The sequence below is a fragment of the Telopea speciosissima genome, chromosome 4, assembly GCF_018873765.1.
Source record: "Telopea speciosissima isolate NSW1024214 ecotype Mountain lineage chromosome 4, Tspe_v1, whole genome shotgun sequence".
NCBI classification, from domain to species: domain Eukaryota; kingdom Viridiplantae; phylum Streptophyta; class Magnoliopsida; order Proteales; family Proteaceae; genus Telopea; species Telopea speciosissima.
Window position 1 is genome coordinate 60,935,825 of NC_057919.1, and position 24,267 is coordinate 60,960,091.

At 37.4% G+C, this 24,267-nt stretch overlaps 1 protein-coding gene across 1 annotated transcript; it reads left to right on the top strand.

The window, feature by feature from the left end:
- The first annotated feature begins 12,982 nt into the window (after positions 1-12,982).
- On the top strand, positions 12,983-24,152 carry LOC122660418 (sister-chromatid cohesion protein 3). The gene is made up of 22 exons (XM_043855722.1): positions 12,983-13,034; positions 13,065-13,203; positions 14,801-14,913; positions 15,104-15,196; positions 15,372-15,535; positions 16,074-16,310; positions 16,437-16,581; positions 16,673-16,851; positions 16,946-17,085; positions 17,182-17,312; positions 17,507-17,680; positions 18,005-18,166; positions 18,259-18,459; positions 18,534-18,671; positions 18,757-18,960; positions 19,084-19,228; positions 19,890-19,996; positions 20,381-20,521; positions 21,693-21,958; positions 22,056-22,180; positions 22,909-23,208; positions 24,011-24,152. The coding sequence occupies exons 2-22, from the start codon at positions 13,125-13,127 to the stop codon at positions 24,025-24,027; spliced, it is 3,261 nt and encodes a 1,086-aa protein (XP_043711657.1). The 5' UTR covers positions 12,983-13,034; positions 13,065-13,124; the 3' UTR covers positions 24,028-24,152.
- The last annotated feature ends 115 nt before the right edge of the window (positions 24,153-24,267 follow it).

Consider the following 24,267-nt stretch of genomic DNA (forward strand, 5'->3'; position numbering starts at 1 on the left):
GAGAGAAACACCACATTATACCTTCAATTTCTTTGCCTCCTTCCCTCATTAAAGAACAAACAGCTTTCACACAAGGGCTAGGTGTTTGCAAAGGAAATTGTGTGGACCTGTACTATAGGTAATTCTCCTCCACTCATACATACCATTATCAATTCGCTTGTCAATGTTTAGTATCATCACCCCGGTTGTGTCGCACCAATGGTGCGAGATTAGTAACCTTTAGTTATAGGAGTTTTGGATATAGTTTATATTGACTCTTTTTATTATGATGAGATGTGGGATTATGGAGCTAAATTTTCCATGAGGGGAAAGGGGAAGAAAAACAATAAATAAATGACCCGATAAATTTTAAATATGTGTACTTTGAATTCATATTATATGTAAGAACCATAGCATTTCCTGACTCATTAGTAAATCCATTGTGATTCAAAGCTCATGAATCAAGTTGGTTACAAGTTGGTTTTCAAGATCAAACAAAAAGCTAATGGGTCCTTAGAAAGATACAAATTCGTCTTATGGCCAAGGGGTTTCAGCAACAGCAAGGGCTTGATTATTCGGAAACTTTTAACCCGGTTGTGAAGCACACAACTGTTCATTCTATTGTAGCAATTGCAGTCTCTCAAGGCTGGGCCATCCGACAACTTGATGTGCTTAACACATATCTTCATGGTCTTTTAACTGAGGATGTTTATATGAATTATCCACCTGGGTTTAAGGACCCCTTCAAGCCCAAGTATGTCTGCAAGCTTCAAAGATCTTTGTATGGTCTCAAGCAACTCCCTCGGGCCTGGTTCCACTTGCTGTCATAATTTTTGATTCATTTGGGTTTTTCAGCATTGAAAACAGACTCATCCCTGTTCATTTACATACCTAGTTCCTTGGTTATGTGCATCTTTATATATGTGGATGATATTATTGTTACCACTAACACTGCCTCTCAAGTTACCACTTTGTTTCAGAAGCTAGTAGTCGAATTCTTAGTTAAGGACTTGGGTCCGTTACATTTCTTCCTTAGAGTTGAAGGCATTCTCCTGTCTCAATCACGTTATATTCGTGATCTCTTGTAGTGTGATGGTATGACTAACTGCAAGCCCATTCTCACACCGATGGCTACCACCACTCTCACCTCAGATTTTAGGGGTGCTCCTATGGAGGATCCTAAGAAATATCGCTCTATTATTGGCACTCTCCAATATGGCACGCTCACCCGTTTTGATGTAGCATTTTCGTCAACAGAGTTTGCCAATATATGCATTCTCCAACAGTTGATCATCGGTCCTTGGTAAAGCAAATTTTATGCTATCTTAGGCACACATGCATGCATGACTTGCTCATTCCAATATCACATTACATGCATTCTCTAATGTCGATTGGGCAGGGAATAGTTCTGATCGTCACTCCACTGGTGCCTATGCTATTTATCTTGGACCCAATCTGATTTCATGGCAAGCTCGTAAGTAAAAGACTACTGCCAGATCCTCTACTGAATCTGAATATAAAGCCCTAGCTGATGTTTCTACCGAACATATTTGGTTGGAGAAACTTTTTCAAGAATTGGGCTTCCCTTTACAAGGTTCACCTATTTTGCGTTATGACAACATTGGGTGACCAACTTATCTGCTAATCATGTGTTTAACGTCTGCATAAAACAGATTGAGATTGACTTTTATTTCATCTGTGAACATGTCGCTAATCGCCAACTTAATGTTCAATTTATTTCAACTACTGATCAACTTGCTGATATCTTAACTAAAGCTCTACCGACAACGCGTTTTCATTTTATTTGTGACAAGCTGATGGTCCACTAGCCTGACCCTCCATCTTGAGGGGGTATATTAACCGATACAGAAGTCTGTACTTATCTAGACTCTTGTATTGGTTTCCTATCTAATGCTATGGTTGAGTTGTATTAGGTTTCCTCTTGGATGGGTTTCCTATCTCATGCTATAGTTGAGTTGTATTAAGTTTCATATTATTTCAGTTTGAGTTGTATTAGGTCTCATAATATTTGAGTTGTATTAGGGTTTCATATCACATGTGATATGAATTAGTCAAGAGTCCTTGTATAGCTCAGATGAGTTATTACATGAGTCGATCACTCTTTATATTATATAATCTCCTATTGGAGATTATCAAATAATAATGAGACACATTCAAACTTAACAACGTGGAAGGACAGTCCAAGAAAGTTCACCCAAATAGGAACCATATATGGGTAGAGAAATCTAAGAAATACTCATACATGGAGACCAAAGCCTTAGAATAATGGGCTTTCGATGGACAAACCATCTTCCACCACCCTCGATTATCCTCAGCTTATCCTCTTCAATAGAAAACTTAAGAATGAATAACCTATGTTACATAAGAAGAACCTCAACTATTAGTTACTTGACCGAAATGCCAAAAGCTCCAGAGCTGATGGAACGCATTAAATCAAGCCCTTTAGCCTATCCCATATTAGGCTGGCCCAATTTAGCACCCATACACTAGAGTGGGCCTCATTAGGCACATATCAACACTATCGGCGCATGTCCATTGCTTGAGGAGGCTATCTTTAAGAATGGGAAAAGGGGGCCTACACCCCAAGAGATACCAAATGTCAAAACTGAATATTGTGATTGTATTTCATTAGTTTTACAATTGATACATATATACAAGAGAAACCCTACTCGACTAATGCAAGAAGCGAGGATTTACAAGATAACTTTACATAATTAGAATCTTATCAAATGTGGTAACCGAATATTGAGTTCCCATGCAAAATGGTAACTCAATAATTGGTCAATAACCAAAAATTGTATTACACCAAAGTTTGATCTCAACGTCGACAACCATGGTTGGGTAGAGAGCCACAGACCTATCTTAAACCTTGGAAGTTTCATATAAAGCAACTGAAGGCCTTCCCCATTATGTTGAGAATGAGTAAAAAAGGACACCAGCCTTCGTTCGTCCTACGTTTGAGGCATCAACATCAACAACCCAATGAACAATAGAGTTAGAAACTCCGACCATAGTTCCCCCAACCTCAAGTACAACTCAGGTTCTAGTTCTCGTACAGCCTGAGCCGTACAGAGGGAATTCAAGAGTGGGACCTACCTCTCTTGGATTCCATTTGTGTGGCTCAGGCCCATATGAGAATGATTCTTGTACGATAACCTAAACCAGCCTCCCCAGCCTCATGGCGATGCTGAATCACATGACTATCTCACTCAATCCATTGATAATTTTGAGTTCTTACAAGTTTGGGGCACTTCTAAACAAGCAGACTCCCATCGAGACCATATTTAGAGGGCAAACCTCGACGCTCTCCATTGCGACCTAGTGGTCGCGGGTTCAAGTCCAAAAACAACCTCTCTATGAAGCGGGGGTAAGGCTGAGTACATTATGATCCTCCCCTTGTAGAGCCTCCCAGATTTCACATATGGATATCCTCGACCTTTCTTGGTAATAACATGGATGGGGACAGGGCCTATTGTATGGATACTCTTGTCTTCCTTGAGAATAGATACACGATCATCTATGTTGTGGTCATCAACTCGAGATCGAGCTCCTTGAACAGTGTCGAACCAAATCTGCTGATCATCCAACGGGCATATTCATCAACTTTGGCTGCCAATTTATGCATTGTCCCATCGATCTGCTTTGTAACTCCCTGCAACAACCATAGTTATGCAATAGAATCATATGGATATCCCAAATGCCGCATAATTTGGATATCCTCGACCTTTCTTGGTAATAACATGGATGGGGACAGGGCCTGTTGTATGGGTACTCTTGTCTTCTTTAAAAATAGATACACGATCATCTATGTTGTGGTTATTAACTCGACCAATATAATAGAGATCGAGCTCCTTGAACAGTGTTGAAACAGATCCGTGGATCATCCCACAGACATATTCATCAACTTTAGTTGTCAATTTATGCATTGTCCAGTCGATCTGCTTTGTAACTCCCTACAACAACAACCATAGTTATGCAATAGAATCAGCTACAAATTAGAGACTTGAGGATCCATGACTGTTTAAAGAGATTTCAATGGACCGCGAAGTCATAGATAAAGAGATTTCAAACCTAAGGGAGTTTGTTCTAGTATTGGTTCTACAGATCTAGCGAGACCCTAAAAAAACACCAAAAGAAAGATACCAGTGAAGAGATGAAACCTGTGTGGTTGATAATTGATTTGAATCGCTCAAGCGAGAAGCTGAACTTGGCCTTATATAATGAGCTTTCCCCACAATGGTCCCTTTATAGTCCACTCTCATTTAGACCAATGCAATAACACAAAAGTGGCAACTCTTCTCCCAATTGGCCCACGTCATTGGATATCATATACTGTATGATAAAGATAAATGACAAGAGTTTTTTCAAGAAATACAGCTATCAATATGAAATTTGTCTTATATGATAATGACACGCGTCAATTTCGTATTTTTAATGTCACTAGGGTGTCAATTGGTTTAGTTCGATCCGGTTTCAATTGGGCTGAATTTGTTTTAGACATGTAATGGACAAAATCGAAGTCAAAGAACCATTAAGATGTACTTCGATTCGGTTCGGTTTGATTTTGGTTTTGTATCGATTTTCTTTAATGGGTTCTTAATGATACGCTATCAGTTTCATTTGATTTTTTCGTATATGATATTGTATATATAATGAACGAAATTGTTTTATCATTAGTTTTTCGACTCTTTATCAATTTTTTTTTGGGTTTTCTTGTATATTTGTTTCGGTCGGTCTTATTGATTTCAGTTTGTTCAGTTTCTAAAACCCTAAAATATATTTGAACCACTATAGTTCGATTCATATTTTTTTTTTACCGTTTTCAGTCATCCCGATAGGTTCTAGCTGGATTTTGACACCACTCAATGTCAGTAAAAGAAAATAAATGAAATTTCAACCTCAGTCTTCTTAATTGTTTGGAGGCCTCCAAGTCTCCTCAAGGCTCTAGCTAGTGGTGGAAGGGAAATAAAGGGAAATTAAATTAAATAATAATTTAAACAAATTTTTTTGTAATTATTACCTGTCATATTTTTATAAATTAATTTCAAAACATTTTAAATATGTTTACTAAATCTTATTATATTTTGCAACCAAATTCCTTGATTTTAGGAAGGAAAAAATCATTTGAAAAATTATGATTATTATACCGAAATAGGTCCCCACACTAAGGGTGTTAATGAGTAACCAGTAACCAAGTACCGAATCCGGATCCAGACCGAATACCCGATTTTGATCCGGATCGAATTTAATATGGTTGAGTCCTAGATCTGAAAATGTCTTTAGAATTCGGTTCAGATTGGATCTGGATCTACCCACCTATCCGACCGATCTATCCGAATACGAACCGAATACCCGCCTTAAAAATTAACATAAAATCCTAATATTTTATTAGGTTTAAAAGACTCTAATTGATGGTTACGTGATTAACTTAACCCTTCAATTCTCACTTCATTCTCTTTAGTCTTTACCGCTTCATCTTCCCTGGGGTAAGCAAATTGTAAACGAATGACCTGCCGCAGACTAAGGGTATCAATTGAGTGGTTTCTTACAAGTTTCTTCTGGAGAAGCAAACATTGATTTGTCTCGTGAATATTAGAACCGAACGAGAACTGAATGGCATAGTCGGATTTAAATTGGATATAGTAACTGAATGTAATAACTAGATAAGAACCGAATACAAGAATCAAATTGTAACCAGATCCAAACCGGAACTGTCCAGGAACGGATAGAGTATTCAATTCTAGAACCGTTCTGGGACTTGGTCCGGATCTAGATCCCATTGCCACTGCTTGGAACCAAACCAAGTCCAAACCGAATACTCGGTTCCGTACCCAATTGACACCCTTACCACACTATCAGCTAAGCATGTCAAAACCTAGCCCGAACTGTTAAGATCGACCGAAAAACCTAAGACCGAATCGAACCGATCCTTATTGGATTGGTTATGGACTGGGGTATGACAGGACCGACTGAAAACTGAATCGCACCGCACCGACCGATAACAAACCAAAAACAGAACTGAATGAAATCGATAAAAAAATAATGAGTATAAGGTTATGAATAATTGAATTGATTTCAATATTAGTGAGCAAATTTATGGTTGTAAGGTAAATTCTTACTAATCAATGAGTATGAGGTTATGAAAATAGGGAAATTGATTTGTAACAATGCTTGTTCCATTGATCTCCTTTTAAAGTGTGGGGCTTATGAAGTATTTTATGTAGTTGAAAAGAGAAAGAGAAGAAAATAGGCACAAACCGAACCCAACTTGTTTAAAAAAATCCGGTATCGAACCGAATCCAAACCGCTATCAACCTGTTATCATAAACTGAAACCGACACGAAACCAAACCGCATCGGAACCGAAACCGAGCTGAATCCAAAAAGTCCTTATTGGTTCGATTTCGGTTTCCCTAAAAGCCACACCGAAATCGAAAAAATCGAACTGATTGATTGACACCCCTACTATCAACATAGTGTCCATTCTTCCTTATATTGTATTGAGTTTCTTCTTTTGTAGTATGTTCCCACTTAATTTTACACAAAGAAATTACATTACAGAGAAAGAGAGAGAGTCCCAACTTAATGTATGTTTTTCCTTATATATATTGTATTGAGTTTCTTATTGAGTGATACATTTCTCATTTAATTACAGGAAGAAACTAAATTCGAGAGAGTCAGTCAGTTTAGTGTTTGTTATTCCTTATATTGTATTTAATTTATTTTTTCGTAGTACATTTTCATTTAGACTCCGTTTGTTTCAGTGTAAAATAGATAAAAATGAAATGTTACCGTAAATTATATTTTCCAGCGTTTGTTTTGAACATTGTAAAATTTGTATCAAGTAAAATTTTACCAAAACTCATGTGTTTACTGAAAAAGACGTTGAAAAGTTTTACTCCCGATGCATGCATAAAATTTTCCATTTTATCATTTCCTTGTTCACAACTGTTCGCAAGTTCTTTCCTCCACTCTTCGATGTTTCCATGTTTTCTAGTTTTGTTCGAATAAACCATATCATCGTTTCTCCACTCCTCTTAAATCTGTTGCTACAGTGTTTCCTGGTAATTCATTGCAACAACGAGGCGGGAATCCTCTCTTGGCATCTATAATTAATTTTTTTTTTAATGGAAAAAAAAATTATAGATGCCAAGCCAAAATGTATGGAAGGTTATAATAACATGAGCAATTATATTGAAAATTTTACATTATATTTTACCACTTAAAAACAAACATTGAAAATTTTCTCCATACGTAAAATTTTTCTATGTAAAATTTTCATATCAAAATAAACGGAGCCTTAGTTACAAAAGAAACTATATTAGAAAGATAGAGAAACACCACATTATTATTACCTTCAATTTCTTTCTCCTTTCCTCGTTAAAGAATATACAACTTCACACAAAGGTTAGGTGTTTTCGAAAATCTTGTGGATCTGTACTATAGGCAATTCCCTTCCCCCCATTTATATATCATATATCAATTTGTTTGTCAATGTTCAGCACATCAACCTGATTGTGTCGCACCAATGGTTTGAGATTGGTAACCTTTACTTATAAAAGTTTTGGATATAATTTATGAATATTTGTGTAACACTCTCTTATTATAATAATTTTTTATAATAATATATACTAAGGTTATTTGTATATACGATGGTGTATATATATATATATATATAAGAATTATATATATATGATGTAATAAGGCATATTAAGATAAGATGGGATTAATTAAGTTAGTGGGTTTTAGGGTGACAACACCCAATGAGACACATGAGTTAACATGGGGTGGCCATCATGTGCTTGAAGAGAGTGAGATGGTGGTTGAACAAGAAACCGCACACTATATATTGAGGTTTAATTGGGGTTTGACTAAGGATTATAATGGATTAATGGGGTTTAACGATTACGTGATGATGAATGATAAGTTATGTTGAATGTAATTGTTCAAGGTGTACAAAGGAATGATATGTTTATCATGAAGATAGAATAATAATGAATTTCGTGATGATGTGTGAAATAATGATGATGCTAATGGTAGTAAATTATAATGAAGTAAATGGCAAAGAAATGAAGGTGAGTTTATGAAAGAAGAGAGAATGTGAAATGACTTGGACATGTCCCTCCCCGACATTGAGTCAACCAGCTAGAGTGGAGACTAGGTCTTCCTTGGTACCTTGACAACCTGCCAGGGTGGGGAGTATGAACTTATAAGAGAGAAAATCCTTCCTGGTGCTTTAGTGATCGGCTACGGTGGGGACTCGGTTCTCCCCGACGCTTTGGTGATCGACTAGGGTGGGAACTTGGTTTTCCCCGGTGCTTCAGTGATCAGATAGGGTGGGGATCAGAGAATGTATGATGATGATAGTCGAACTTGTTCTAAATGAAAAGAAATGCTACTTTATGTTTGTTAAATATGAAATTATTCTGTTTATTATTTCAAATGTACACTTCCAAGAATAGTAACATGTTTGCCTCATTGGGCTTATAGCTCACCCTTTTGTATGTTGATGTTTTCAAATCAGGAGACAGATGAGGAGGTTGGTACAGCTCAAGAGTTCAAAGATTGAAAGAGTAGAGTTAGGGTATGAAGGCTTAGTAGTCATTTTGTTATGTTGAGAACAATATCTTTATAGAATTGTTTAATAATATTTTGAATGTTTGAAATAAATTTTTTTATGAACATGAATATAGACACTTGCCATCAATATATAAGCAACTCTCAAATGTAACTTAATTTTTTATGCTTCCGCTGTGTTACATGGGAGTCTGGGATAATTATTAATACATTTATATATTTATTATTTGTGACCTTCTAGGTCGGCACTCGCAAGAACAATGCCTTAAACCCTGTCTGGGTTCGGAACGATACAACTGGGGGTGTAAATGAATAGCCGAAATCCATTTTCGTATCCGTTTAGCACTATTTGAATCCGCCCGAAAGGTAAACTGATGCGGATACGAATAGGCTATAACTATCCGAAAAGCTATATTTACATGTAAACGGATAAAATATTCGATCCGAATCCGTGTCCGTATCCGTTTAGCACTATACGAATCTGTTCGAAAGCTAATCGGATGCAGATATAGCACTATCCAAGCCGAATCCGATCCGTTTACATCCCTAGATACAAGTAGTATAACAATACATCTGGATCCCATAAACAACAATTGTCACACATATATTTGAATATGCAAAACACCATAATCTCCCCCGCATAACCTTTAGACCCTACATTGGGAATGAAACCAAGAGTAGATAATGTTTCTAAAATGCAAATAGGAGATTTCAAAGTCCCTTTAGCTAGCAATGAATTAAGACCTCTAATGTTCCATTTAAGGATTCTCATATATAAAAAAACAATAATAGTATAACAAGGTATAATAACAGTAACAAAAATGAGAGCATGTACAGAAGACAAAGATGCATAAGAATTGGAAAATAGCAGCAATTTAAAATTAACTAAGGAGCAGACATAAATTCACATGCCAAAGCTCTATCATTCAGACGAAGTAATTGAAAAGAAACAGCCAAAAATACAATTAGCAGAACAAGAATAAAACTTTGACAGAAAAATATAAATAAGAGGAAGGTATCCAAGTTGGAGATGAGGGGGTTCCTCTACTCCTCAAGCCCTCACCACTACTTTCACCTATTCTCATAGTTTAATCCTTATGTGAAGAATGGTGTAGCTCTAATTCAGATGTCACTTATATGCTAAAGTCCTCATTTTCTCCGTTAAGACTTTAACTTCTTTCTATTTTAAAACCATATAAAACTTATCAATATGTTCGATCTTATATGTTCATTCCGTACTTTATCCTTTCTTGTTTTTCCACACATCCATCTTAACATCCTCATCTCTACTACACAAAGCTTATCAATACGACACTTCTTAACTGCTCAACATTCTGTCCCATACACCATGGAAAGTCTAACAACAGACCTATAGAATTTTCCTTTAAGTTTAAAAGGAATAAGTTAGTCACACAACACTCCGGACAACTATTATTATCACAAAGGTCTGTTTTTTTTCAAATGTCACAAGACATAATAAGAATTGAGAGAGAGAAAGTTGCTAGGTCGCATGGTCCTGCGCCAATGTGGGGGCCAATAGGAGTGCATGCCCAGGCATCCAACATAGGGGTGGGGTGGTCATTTTGCACCCCCGTGTCTGGATGTAGGAGTGTACGACCAAGCAAATGCTTATTAATGGTGGCGTGAGAATTGAACATTACTCCAACCAGGGGTACTCGCCAAGGAGATCTCCTATCACCTACTTTATTTGTATTATGCTCATATGCATTGGAGTGATCTATTATTAAAGGCTGAGGCTGAAGATAAGATTGTTGGTATTAAGTATGCAATTGGGCTCCACTAATGAGTCATCTTTTATTTGTAAATGATAGCCTTATTTTCTCTAAAGTTGATCCGGAGAAAATTTGCACTTTAAGAGATTGTTTGTCCATTTATTGCCATGCTTTAGGACATGCAATAAATTTGAAGAATTCCTACATGAGATTCTCTCCTAATACACATCCCAAGATGAAGAAGTAGTTTTCTAAAATCTTGAAGATTCAATATGGGTCAAGATCCAAAAAATACCTTGGTTTATCATCAAATTTTGGTTTGTCTAGAACTTCTTTGTTCCAAGATATATTAGCAAGGATGGATAATAAGGTGTAGGGTTGGAAGGCTAAATTACTCTCACATGCTGGTAAAGAGATACTGTTAAAATATGTGGTATCTTCAACGTCTAATTATGCTTATTTATATTTTAAATTGTCAAGTAATCAACATAAACATCTACGTACGACAAGTTGCAACAAATTTCTTTCCGGGGGGGGGATAAGGATGGGCGGCCTAATTTACATTAGGTTTCTTGGGACTGTTTATGTCAATCAAAGGAGAAAGGGGGTTTGGCTTTTCGTGACCCATCACTACACAATAGTGCTCTATTAACTAAATATGCTTGGCGTATATGGTCTGATTTAGATAATTTTTTAGCGCATTTCTTGAAGGCCATCTACTATATATCAAATTCCTCATTTATTGGAGCAAAAGTGGGGCATCAATCAAGTTGGGGTTGGCGAAGTATCATAGAAAGAAAGAAGGTGCTTGAAAAGGGATTTGTTGCCATGTTGGTAAAGGGAATAATAGTGACATATGGAGTGATTCTTGGATCCCTACTATCAAGGGATATAAAACAGTCCTCTACCCTACGACCAGCAGTTCCCTTTGTATACAAAAGTTTGCCAACTCATTGATCATGATAATCAAGTTTGGCGTCAAGATTTATTAGAAGAGCACTTCAATCATGCAGATATTGCGGAGATTCTCAAATAGAGTTATCTTTATTTCCTAAAGAAGATAAGCTTGCATGGATTCTTTTTCAATTAAGATTGCTAATCATTTACATGCAAATCTCAAATGTGATAAGGATTGTTTAGCGGCTTCTTCCTCCCACAATCATTCCTAGCGATCTATTCCAGCAATTGTGGAAGCGTATCTGATCATGTCCAACTATACCAAAGATTCAACGTGTCCTCTAGTGTTGTTGTGCTTCGGGGGTTGCAAGTTGTGAAGCCCTCCACCGCAAAAATCTTCATGTGGATCCTCTATGTGGCAAGTGTGGATGTAAGGAATCCATTTTCCATATCTTATTGTTGTTCCTTTGCTCGGGTGATATGGTTCGGGAGATCTTTGAGGTATTCAAAACCTATACATAGCAATGCTTGATTCTCCTCTTGGATTAAACAATATTATATATTTAATGCTCATGGTGAGATTATGAGTAAAAAAAATCAAAGTCCCATTGTTCATTTATATGTTGGTAACTTTGGTTGGCAAGGAATGATCACATCTCCGTCAAACACCAATGGACACTAGAAGAGGTGATTAGAGTCTCTAAACATGATTTCTTGGAGTTCCAAGATACACTTTGTATAACTCAAGATGCCTTGACTCCTATGAATTCTAGTGGCAGAAGTTGGAATGTTCCATCATTTAGGTTTATCAAACTCAATTGTGATGTGAGCATGACCCTTGGTTCCAACAAATTAAAGGTGGGATCAAGTTTATCTTTTGAGATTCAAATGGTCATCCACTGGCTGCTATTTCTAGTCCAGTTACTTTTTAAGAACCATTTGAAGGTGAGGCTCTGACGATTCGATCTGCTTTGCTTGAGGCAATTTCTAAAATCTATGAGAGGTTGTTTGTTGAATATGATCATAAAGATATAGTTTCCTATCTCCAAAAGGGAATAACTTCTTCTCCTCTGAAAGTTGTAATTTCAACTATGTTCCAAGGGAGATTAACAATTTGGCTGACTCGCTGGCTATGAAAGCATGCCCACTCTCACCAGGTAATACAATGGATCAATGCAGGGGAGAAATGCCGAGAAGCGTAAATTACTATCAGTTGTCGTACCCCAACGGATTGACAGTCTTCTTATCAATATGAATATGAATGGTCAAACCTTACAGTGTACGATAGTTTGACCCAATTACAATCCACGAATTCAAGAGATGTGTTATGCTCCTACCATGAGTTTCACTCGCTATTCATGAATAAAATTTTTTTCAACCAAAAAAAAAAAGAAGAAAAAAAAAGAATCCATATCGGTTAGCGGGGTCACAATGACCCAGATCTTTTCACGGGCCTAAACCATCCATGTGTGTGGGTTTCATTAGGCGGGAGTTTTCTCTCATATATAAGCTTTGTTTCCTACTGTGAGCAACGGCTTTTGAATTGATTTATTGATTTGCATGTTAGAGATAGAAATTTCAGATTTTCTAGCAGCAGAGGTTTTAGGGCATGGAGTCGGAAACATTGATTCGCCGTTCGGTCAGTTTCAAATCTTGACCTTAAGAGACTCTTTCGGTTTTCTGAATCTACTTCGTTAATGGTTCTTCCTATCAGTTTCTTTGAGCTTAATTGACTTCGCCTGTTTTTTTTTTTTCTTTTTTCATGAAACAGAAAAGAGCTAGGGTTTCGCTTGCGGCCGGCCTCAATAATGCGGAAGGTTCAGCTGGAGAGAAGCCCGACCGCGCCGGAGGTCCTAGTGATCAAAGCACGGATGAATTGGAGCGGGGTTCCGGCGACGGAGCATTCGACGATTTCGAAATGGCTGGTCCCAGAGTTAGGAAAAAGCGAACTCCGGAAGGGACTTCGGCAACATTTAAAGCTGATCAGAGCTTGATTGGTACGCGTTTACTTCTAGACTCTGTTGGATCCTCGCATTTGCTCCTTTGTAACTTGTCCAACTCTGCATGCCCTTGGAAAATTGAAAAAATCTACCATTGGGATCTACTGCCGAGTATTGTCTTAGCTGTAAAAGGATCATGTATGGTCTGGATGAATTGGGTACTGAATTATTCATTACGTGAATCGAATTAGATGTTTACTGTTTTTTTTTTTTTTTTTAAGTTTTAAGTTCAAATAATGGATGCAGCGGTAGAATTTTATCAAATTGGACCGCAAGCAACAGTTACACTCAACTTACAGTTGTACATGAAGCATTATTTGTGCTTCTCTACGATGTGACTTTGTAAAATTACTAGTTGTGCTCTGAGCCTCCAGTTTAGGGGACTATCTTCCCCTTTCTGCGAACATGATGCAATAATTAATTCATGTATTGATGACTCCATGTTTTTTCCAATCAAATGGTGTGTGGCCCTAATATATACGTAAAATTATAAATTTTGAAGGAAAAATACCCCACAAGGAGCTACTATAATGGTGATATTACACTATGCGTGCATTCCCCCCCCCCCCCCCCCCACACACACACACACACTACCCCCTTTATTTGTTGGGGGGGGTGGGGAGAGGATAAAAATTGGGGAAAGGCTTCCTTCAGCACTTGTTGCTACTTCTGCCCAGTCCAGGTCTGATTTGTATTTTTTTTAGGCAAAAATATTATGCACAACAAGATTGGGTCATTTGTACAGTTGGATAGATGAAGTGTTCTCTATATTGGCCACATGCCAAATATTGTTGTCCATCCAATCCTATGGCCTACTATGTGTTGAACTTTGTCCATTGCATTTTAAGCAGGCCATTTTTTTCTTTAAAAATTTGACTGTCTGACCATTTTGTAAGCCTCAATCCCTGCATGTGGCAAAGAACATAGGGCTGCATCTTGATACACGAGTGAGGTTGATGTAGACAATACATTGACAATGTTTGAGTTCAAATTGGTTTGCTACGAGGCAGATAGAGCTGCCTGTGTAGAAATTATTTTCTTCACTGGTAGCGAAGGAAACCCACTAAAAACATCACAAAAAACTTCAATTAGAAGATTGTCATGGCATAATGCTTTGAACTCTTTTAAAGTGACGGAGTTGGGAAATAATCCTATCTGCTTACGCTTAAAATTTCTCCCTTCAAACTAGAAGTTGCTCTATAAAAAATTATTAGTAGGGATATTGCTTCATCAAAGATTGTGGTACTTCTTTGACCGGAGGAAAGAGCGACATTGGGTCTGCATATCTTTTCTCAGTTCTCAAGGTTTTGGTAGTCTTAATTACTGGTCAGTAACGCAACCTTGAATTTACTGAAACATCTTCACTAATGTTGTTTTTAACATTTCTTGAAGCCGCCCTTTTAAGCATGATCTTTGATGCATATTTGTGCTTTATTAATGTCCACTGAAATCATCCTTGCATGATCTTTGATGCATATTTGTGCTTTATTAATGTCCACTGAAATCATCTTGTATTGGAACCAACTTCCTTTCTCAATTCCCCCTCCCTTCTTTCTTCAAAGGATGATAGGAGTTTTTTGATGTTTTTGTGCAGAGGTTATCAAAGGCAATGGCAAGGTCATACCTCAAGCAGTCAAGCATTGGGTTGAGCAATATGAAAGTGATCCAAAAACTGCAATGGTAGAACTCCTGATGATGCTTTTTGAGGTAATTTCATTCTTGTTTCTCGGTTTTCATTCTTTTAATATTATTTGATGACAACAATGGGCAGGGTATCCTTGAGCACAAATGCCTCTATTGGCAGGAGGATTGGACAGACATTACCTTTTTGTGACTTGTTATTGCATAACTGTCTTTCATGGTGTGAACTGGTATTTATGAAACTTGCAATTGACAGGCATGTGGAGCTAAATATCAGCTCAGAGAAGATTTCCTGGATGAGACTGATGTGGATGATGTGGTGGTTGCTCTGGTTAATCTTGCTAGGAGGGTATCCTTTTGTAAATTACATACATTTTTTGTATCCCCCCCCCCCCCCCCCTCTTTAATAATTTTTTTGCTTCATCAAGATTCTTTTGCACAAATTGCTACAATGTTAATGGAGTTCATTTTGTGTACCACACTGCTCCCCTGAATTTTGTCCTTGACTCATTTGGAAACTTTAGGGGGAAATAGAAGACTACCACAGTTCCAAACGTAAGGAGTTGAAGAACTTCAAAGAAAACCTTGTGGCTTTTTGGGGCAATCTGGTAATTGAGTGTCAAAATGGGCCATTGTTTGACCAGGTTTTGTTTGACAAGTGCATGGACTATATCATTGCATTATCATGGTAAGTTTATATTCTTTTCAAATTCCAAATTATAATATTAATTGAAAGAAAATTTTCTAGCTGGGAAGTCTGGAGTGTATCTCTCTGTCTGGCACAAATATCTGCCACATGGCAGATTGGATAGGTTTGACCCCCTAGGTTCATTGCTCACATATCAAGTTTCAGCCAAGATGGAGTTGGCCAAGTGGGAAAATAAAGATTTGAAAATCCAGTGGAAAAAAAATGAAACTTTTCTAAAAATAAAGGATGGCTGAATATACAAGGGTAACATGCCAATACATGGGTAGATATATGATTTAATCTGAGCCTGATATTTGACATTTGGCCAATCTAGACCTTTTCCTAGATATCCTTGGGTTTGAAATCACCCCAGCAACCTCTCATGTGACAAAACTTGTAGTTGCTGTGCTGGTCTAGAGATACCTTTTCCACACTTGCTATTCTAGAAAAGACATTTTACGATTTATTGGATAACTGTGTTTTCTCTTTCACTATAAGATTTATTCCTGTGTATTAAATTCTCTTGCTTGTTCTTCAGCACACCCCCAAGAGTTTACCGCCTGGTTGCTTCATTGGTTGGCCTCCAGCTTGTTACGTCCTTCATAAGTGTGGCTAAAACACTTGGTTCGCAGCGTGAAACTACTCAGAGACAATTAAATGCAGAAAAGAAGAAGCGAAATGAGGGTCCACTTGTGGAGTCACTGAATAAAAGATTGTCAATGACTCATGAGAATATCACTGTCATAGAGGAGATGATGCGCAAAACTTTTACAGGGTTAGGATACCTTTAAAGAACAAAAGATTATTTAGGACCCCCTTAAAAAAAAATAACAAAATAAATATTTTAATTATCTGGTTTATTTCTCCCCTACCAGCTAATCAAAGTTGTTTCTTTTGAAAGGCTATTCGTGCATCGGTATAGGGATATTGATCCCAATATCAGAATTTCATGCATACAATCCCTTGGTGTCTGGATTGTGTCGTACCCTTCGTTATTCTTGTCAGACCTGTACTTGAAGTACCTTGGATGGACACTGAATGACAAAGTAACTCTCTAAATGACATGTGGAACCTGTTTTCACATTTCTTTTTTGTGTATCTATCTAATTTTACTATTTTTTCTAATTGCATGTGAAGATTTCTGGTGTAAGAAAGGCTTCCATCCATGCTTTACAAAATCTCTATGAAGTTGATGATAACGTGCCATCTTTGGGTCTTTTTACCGAAAGATTTTCAAACCGAATGGTTGAGCTCGCCAATGACATTGATGTTTCTGTGGCCGTGGCTGCTATAGGACTACTCAAGCAACTGTTAAGGTAACTCTTTTGACTTCGGTCGCTAACTATTTGGAGCATTTTTCCCTTCCTACTTGAATTTCATGTATTGAAAGTTGGTGTTGGTTCTTTGCAGACATCAGCTCTTACCTAATGATGATTTAGGTCCTTTATATGATTTACTTATTGATGAACCATCAGAGATCAGGCATGCCATTGGAGAACTAGTTTATGATCATTTGATTGCGCAGAAGTTTAGTAGCTCAAGATCAAGAGGTACATTCAACTTCAACCAACCTAATTCATCATACCTTTTTATGTCTGTATGATTCAGTCCTGTGTAGCCTTATGGTTATTCCAAAATTGTACCAGGGAGTGATGAAGGTGACGCCTCTGAGGTTCATCTAGGAAGGCTGTTGCAGATACTAAAAGAGTTTTCGGCAGATCCAATTCTATGTACCTATGTCATGGATGATGTCTGGGACTACATGGAGGCCATGAAAGTATGGCTGCATACTTGACCTTTTCTTCTCTGTCGTAGAAGTCTGTCAATGATGGAAGATCATGATCATTTACAAAACTCCTGCTGTATTCCTTTGGGGAGGGGAGGGGGAGGGGGAAGGGGAAGAGGTGCTTTTTGTAAATATTTTTCTTTTGTTTTGTTTTTTAAATTGTTTGGACCATGTTGATCTTGCAGGATTGGAAGTGCATTGTCTCCATGCTTCTTGATGAGAATCCATTGATTGAGCTTACTGATGTGCATGCAACCAACTTGGTTCGTCTGCTTTATGCATCTGCTAGAAAGTCTGTTGGAGAGAGGATTGTACCTGCTACTGATAATCGAAAACTATATTATACCAAAGCTCAGAAGGTAATACACTGTTTCTTTTTCTCAGTGCAGATCAGAAGCTCCTTTATATCTGAGTTATTTTATTTTTGGTTCTTGTTATAATTTTATTAGTAGATTTCTATATTGCACAGAAAATGAATTATGCTTTTTGAAAAATAATGAAATGTCCAGTACTCCAGTTTCCATTTGTATTATTAAAAATGCTTTTCCAATTTGGTCTGTACAATTGCCTGCATCTCCTAGTGAATTATTCTGTGAATCTAGTGGATGCTATAAAGTACATGCCTGTCCTGTATTGGGGAGGTATTGTGCTTGCTGAGTTTTCTTTATTATATTTGTTGCCAGGAAGCACAAGAAAATAATAGACGGGACATAACTGTTGCCATGATGAAAAACTATCCTCAGCTATTACGTAAGTTCATGGCTGACAAAGAAAAAGCACCATCACTGATCAATATTATTGTGCATTTGAAACTTGAGCTTTATTCACTAAAGAGACAGGAGCAGGTGGGTGTCAATCTGTCATAATCCTTCCCACGTGATTCTATAAGTTTCAGAGCAATAATAACGAACTGGGTTCTCCTTTGTTTGTCATTCAGAATTTCAAAACTGTTCTCCAGCTCATCAAAGATGCCTTTTTCAAACATGGTGAGAAGGATCCACTGAGATCATGTGTAAAGGCTATGACTTTTTGTTCCAGTGAGAGTCAAGGAGAGCTTCAAGATTTTGCGCAAAATAAATTGAAGGAGCTTGAAGATGAGCTCATAGTAAAGCTTAGATCTGCCATGAAAGAAGTAGCGGTAACCTCATCAATACCTAATTCTTTTCAGTGCTTGTTATGCAGTTGATAAAATATTCTGCACTCTTTTTGCAGGAGGGTGATGATGAATACTCGTTTCTTGTTAACTTGAAAAGGTTGTATGAGCTTCAGTTGACAAAGCCTGTACCAATTGAGAGCTTATATGAAGACTTTGTGACCATACTTAGAGACTCCCAAAATATGGATGATGAGGTGTGTATTGAACCCATAATGATGTGAGTAATGGTTTATTTGCCCCTTACTCTGTCTAGGTTCAAACTGTTTTATTTTCTTCCAGGTTGTGGGTTTTCTGCTTCTCAACATGTACTTGCATGTAGCATGGTGCCTGCACGCTATTAGTGATGGTGAAAACCTCTCTGAGACATCTATATCTTCCTTGTTGTCTAAACGCAATGCCTTGTTTGGGTTTGTCGAGAGCCTTTTGAACATACCATGTGAAGCACAGGAAGACGGGAAGTATGGTACTTTGCTTGCTTGCAGAGTAAGCATTATTTTAAACTAATTGAAATCAACTACTTTTTCTTACAGAGATTAAGTCATTAGAGATGTCACTTTTTACTATTCCAAAATGCTCCATTAATATGAACTTTCTGTTGTACCGAAGGTCTGCACCATACTGGCTGAAATGTGGTGCTTGTTTAGAAAGTCAAACTTTTCTTCAACAAAGCTGGAACAACTAGGATTTTGTCCAGACACATCTGTGCTGCAGAAGTTTTGGGAACTTTGTGTACAACAGCTCAATATTTCAGGTTGCTTTCCTTCTTCCACTGGGAGCATGTTATTCTGCATTTGGTATCTTTGTGTTACCTTTAATCTACAGTCAATAGCTTGATTACTATATATTGCAAATTGCAATTACCATTTCACACATGGTGTAAACTTATTGGTTGAAAACCCACTGACCACTGTTATACATTGAGACCCAGTACTTGATTGGATTATCATGAGGCTGGACTGCACTTCTTCATTTGGGCAAGAGTAATAGGTGGATGGCCCAATACAAAGATCGTTGATGTGACTTGGGTGGTAACACATTTGTGTTATTGTGATTATTATTAATGAAGGCACTGGCCACAGCTTTTAAAACTGGAGTCGGTACCAAACCATAGTTATGGTAAACCTGGTTTGACTTTCTACATTCCCAAAATGAGAAAACAAGGCATGATTCAACTGGTCAATTATGATTTTCATGAAAACTGGCTGATTTTTATTGTCTTCAACAAAAATTGACAGATTTGAATGAGAATTGATTTGATTGCACAAAATCACTTTAGGCTGTTTTGGTTTGGTTTCAAAGCTATGCTACTTACAAATTCTGGGAGGGGGGTTGCTGTTGGCTATTTACTCCCATAAGATATTCTTTTCATTGCCATCATGATGAAAACTTATGTTATATCTATATATTCACAGATGAGATGGAAGATGAAGATGTAAACAGAGAATATATAGAGGATATAAATCGTGAAGTTGTCATGATTGCAGCAGCAAAGTTGGTTGCCACTGATACAGTTCCTAAGGTGAAAATGTCTTATGATGAATTGAGAGTAAGATAGTTGAAATATCTTTTTCCTTTTAATTTATGGAGGTGTCATGGCTTGGTGCAATGGTGTTTGCAGTCTCTCTCTGTCTCTCTATTTTTGATAAGTTATAAAGGATAAAGCAGTAAGGATTCCTCATCCATAAATAGTTAATATGTTTAATGGCACCATCCAATTGGGTTGGTTTTTTTTTGGTCCTGGAGATGTTTGTGGAAATCATTGAGTTGTTAATAATCCTTTCCATTTAGCCACTTCTCATGAATAAAGATTGATTAGCATCTTTAACACTCGAATGAACAAATTTGCGATTCCTATATGCCAGAAATTTGGCATACTGACATTTGAAGTGAAATTTTCATGCAGGACTATCTTGCACCAGAGATTGTTTCTCATTTTGTGATGCATGGAACAAGTGTGGCTGAGATTGTTAAGCAAGTGATTGTTGTTCTAAAGAAAAATGCAAATCATGATGTTTCAAATGTCTTCCTTGAAGCATTGAAAAGGGTAAGACATTGGATAATTGCCTATATTTAAGATCTGTCTTGATTGCAGTGATCATATTGGCATAGATGTGCATATTTCTTATTAGTACATGAAGTTGCAAATCTTGTAATTCTGAGCTGCCTGAGACCACAGTCTATTCATTTCTTTCTATCCACATCTTTGCATAAATGAATTGCAAATGGCAAGTTACATGTCAGTGTATCTTCTTGTTAAGCATTGAAACCGGTAAGACATAATTGCCTATATTTAAGACCTCAGTCGTGATTGCAGCGATCATATTTCCTCAGTCTTGATTGCAGTGATCATATTTGCATTGATGTTCATACGTGATACGTCTTACAACTTACAAGTACATAAAGTAGCAAATCTTGTAATTCTGAGCTGTTTTAGATTCTTTTCATTTCTTGCTAGTCACATCTTTGTACAAACGAATTGCAAATGGAAACTTAAATGTCAGGGCATTTACCTTATGTTGCTCTTCATAATATTTTATCAGTTTACATATTCTCCTGACTCCTCCCTATTGAATATTAGATGAATACGTAGGTTTTGAGATAGATCACCTGCCTCCCTCTTTTTCCAGTAAGGTGGATGATACTGCTGAGACATTATTGCACCTTGACAGCTTGATTGGGGGTTGGGTGTATGGTCTTGAGAATACTGGCTTAAAAGTAATTTCAAGCTTATGTTATCCAATAAAGCCAGATCTGATAAGCTCTGGAGACAATGGTAATTCTAAGTCTGGTGATTCATCTGATTATGCGTGAGTAGTTATTGTCCAACCTCCCGTGGTTGTATAAAGACTTCTCTAGATGAGTCTATTATCACATTCACGTTGATGAAAGGTTTACAAGGTCTTGCATGGTTCACATTTTCTGTGATTGTGTATGTTTCCTTTTGTTTAATCCTTCCAAATTCTTACAGTTTTCTAAAATAAATAAATTCTTCACTTCTTGGGATGGTAAAACAATCAAGCAAATGTAGGGAAAACTGAGCCGAACAGAACTAGTTAAAATTGTACCCTTCACTTGAGCTATGTCTAGCCAATGCTCCTATCTGTCTTGATGTCAAATTTTTTTTTTTTTTTTGGTTTTCTTAATGTGTTGGTACTATTATTCTTTTCTTAATTGAGGGTTAATGTATATACTTGTTTGGATTTGGAATGGGTTAGGCCTACTCAAGGCATGTCCTGGAGCTCTCAAAAAGTGATGATGAATTATCTGCAAGCAAGTCTTTCGCAGAGTGCAAGGATCTGGCTGCTCGGCTCTCTGGAACATTTGTTGGTGCTGCTCGAAGCAAGCATACAGTTGATATTTTACAAATTGTCAAGGGTGGTGTTTCTTTTGCCTTTTTAGATGCTCCAAGGAAGTTGTCCTTCTTGGAAGGCGCTGTTATTCATTTTATGCCAAAACTCCCAGGCTCTTATGCCCTAGACATGTGAGATGAAATTTCATTTTTTTGTTGTCAATTATAAGCATTCTACTTGACACTAATTCTAAAGGACATGCATTAATCTTTATTTCTTTGCAAGTAGTCTAAAAGACGTCCAGAAACGAACAGAGAATGTGAACACTGATGAAGATCCTAGTGGTTGGCGTCCCTATTATACATTTGTTGATACATTGCATGAGAAATATGCAAAGAACGAGGGATTCCAAGGTACCAACGAAAATTCACTATCATTTGATCAATCATGAGAGTAAAGATTATTATTTCTCAGTATTTTCATTTTTCACATAAATTTGTTCTTATTGTTGTCTCATTCTTTGGAATTTAGAAGTTAGTTGTCTTCCTCAATGTCTTAATGTTCAGTTTGTCAGCAAATAAACAATCTTTGGTGTATACCAAGTTTTAACTAAAGTAATCTGCTGCTCCTTTATTCCTCTTAACCATTTTGTGTACTTATTTGTTTATAATGAGAACTTGGTGTTGGATGGAAGGACAAAAACCAGCCGCCCTTGTGACATCTTTGTGGCACTCTGAAAGTTTTCCAGATTTTCTAGTGCTAGCTATGTGCATACATTTTTTTTTGGGGAGGGGGGGGGGGGTTGGGAAAGAGTAGAGAAAATGTTCCATGAGAGGACTTTAGTTTGGATGATACAAGGATCAAGTTGGGTTGACATCTGCCATAGAAGATGTCCATGGTGAACAACATGGCAAGTCCCAAATGATCTTTTTCTTGTGCTACCTTCACTGCCAAATGGCTAGCCAGGATGGAAGCTTTTTCTCCTCATCCTGACAATTATTCCTTTTACACTTTGGATAAACATTTTCCTTTCTTTTATCTTTTCTCAGTTTTCCCAGTTATGTAACGGATTATTTTGATTTCAACTTCAGTTTTATTTCATGGATGAAATGCAAGAGTTAACATAATCTATTAGTTGCAGATGAGAAAGAAAGTGTGAAACGTAGAGGTCGTCCTCGTAAACTACGTAACATACAGGGAAAAAAGCTCTTTGATGGGCAAGGTTCAAGCGAAGAAGAGGATTCTATTAGTGCATCTGATCGAGAAGCTCAAGATGAAGAGGAGCATGACCCTGAAGAGGATGTTCCTTTGATACATTCTCTTAAGTCATCATCCAAATTAAGGTCTTTAAGAGTCTCACGTGAGGACAGCAAAGGTCCCACAAGGACAAGCGATTCTGGGGGAACTACTCGGGATAATTTAGGTGGTTCGAGAACATCAGGTATGGAATGTAGTTCTGCATCCTGTTTTAACTTTCATTGGAATGTCAATGCATTTGGTTAAGACAGACGGGCGGAAGTCTGTCATTTCAAAATGTGGTTTGCTTGTGGTCCCATATTACCGCTACTGGAGAATATTATAAGCCAAGTAAAGATATTTAGATTGTCCCATAATATCCAGTCAACTGTCTCACAAGTTTTCATGCTTGGGCTCTTCGAAGAATGCATAGCACATACTTGGTTTTGTGAGTTTGGCCTGGCAAAAATTCTTGGTAAAACTGTCGAGTGTGGTAGTATCTTTTCCTGAGCAATCAAAAACCACACGTGACTTGCTGGACTGATGGGCATCAATGATCCATCTGTTCTGACTGGAACTTCTTTGGGAAGCTTGAAGTAAAGATTTTTTCCACTCGGATTCTTGCATGCTTGGCTTGGTTAAGTTGCGCTATTGCAACCTGTTTGTTGCGGGTTCAAAACTTGGAAACAGCCTCTTCTGCGAAGCAGTGGGTAAGGCTGCGTACATTTGCCCCTTCAAGAGCCTGCAATAGCGGGAGCCTAGTGCACTGGGACACTCTTTTTTTTTATTCTTGCATGCTTGGCTTATTATATGGAAAGACAAAAAATTCTGGAAGTAAGTTGACTCCAATGGACCAAATCTAGTTTGGACCACTCACCGATTTGCTTTAGTGTAAAGACTTTCTTTTTCCTAGTTTTGAAATGCAATTCCGGCTTGGTGATTTATCCTTTCTTTTAGCATAAAACCATGAAATATTTATTTAACAGTCTCGGTATTCCATTTTACAGGGCCTACAAGCATCTGACTAGTGGGATTACTGGTGAAGAATTGAGCAGTTATTGTCCATTATGTCAAGATACCTTGTAAATCGGTTTGCTTCTTTCTTTTATTTTATTTTTCCTTTTTGGAGGGAGGAGAGTATAGTATTTTACCCCTTTCCCCATGCATTTTAAAACCTAATACATGGTCTTGATGCTTGTAAAGCCTCTGTTAATTTGCTGGTCAAATATAGCTCAAGTTTTCTTTCAGCCAGTAACTGCTTCCT

Bases quoted from the DNA above. Each gene is read 5' to 3' on its own strand.
- LOC122660418 (XM_043855722.1), top strand. From the start codon at position 13,125: ATGGCTGGTCCCAGAGTTAGGAAAAAGCGAACTCCGGAAGGGACTTCG. The intron at 17,086-17,181 runs GTACATTCAACT...AAATTGTACCAG, and splicing joins TAGTAGCTCAAGATCAAGAG to GGAGTGATGAAGGTGACGCC. The intron at 17,313-17,506 runs GTATGGCTGCAT...TTGATCTTGCAG, and splicing joins ACTACATGGAGGCCATGAAA to GATTGGAAGTGCATTGTCTC.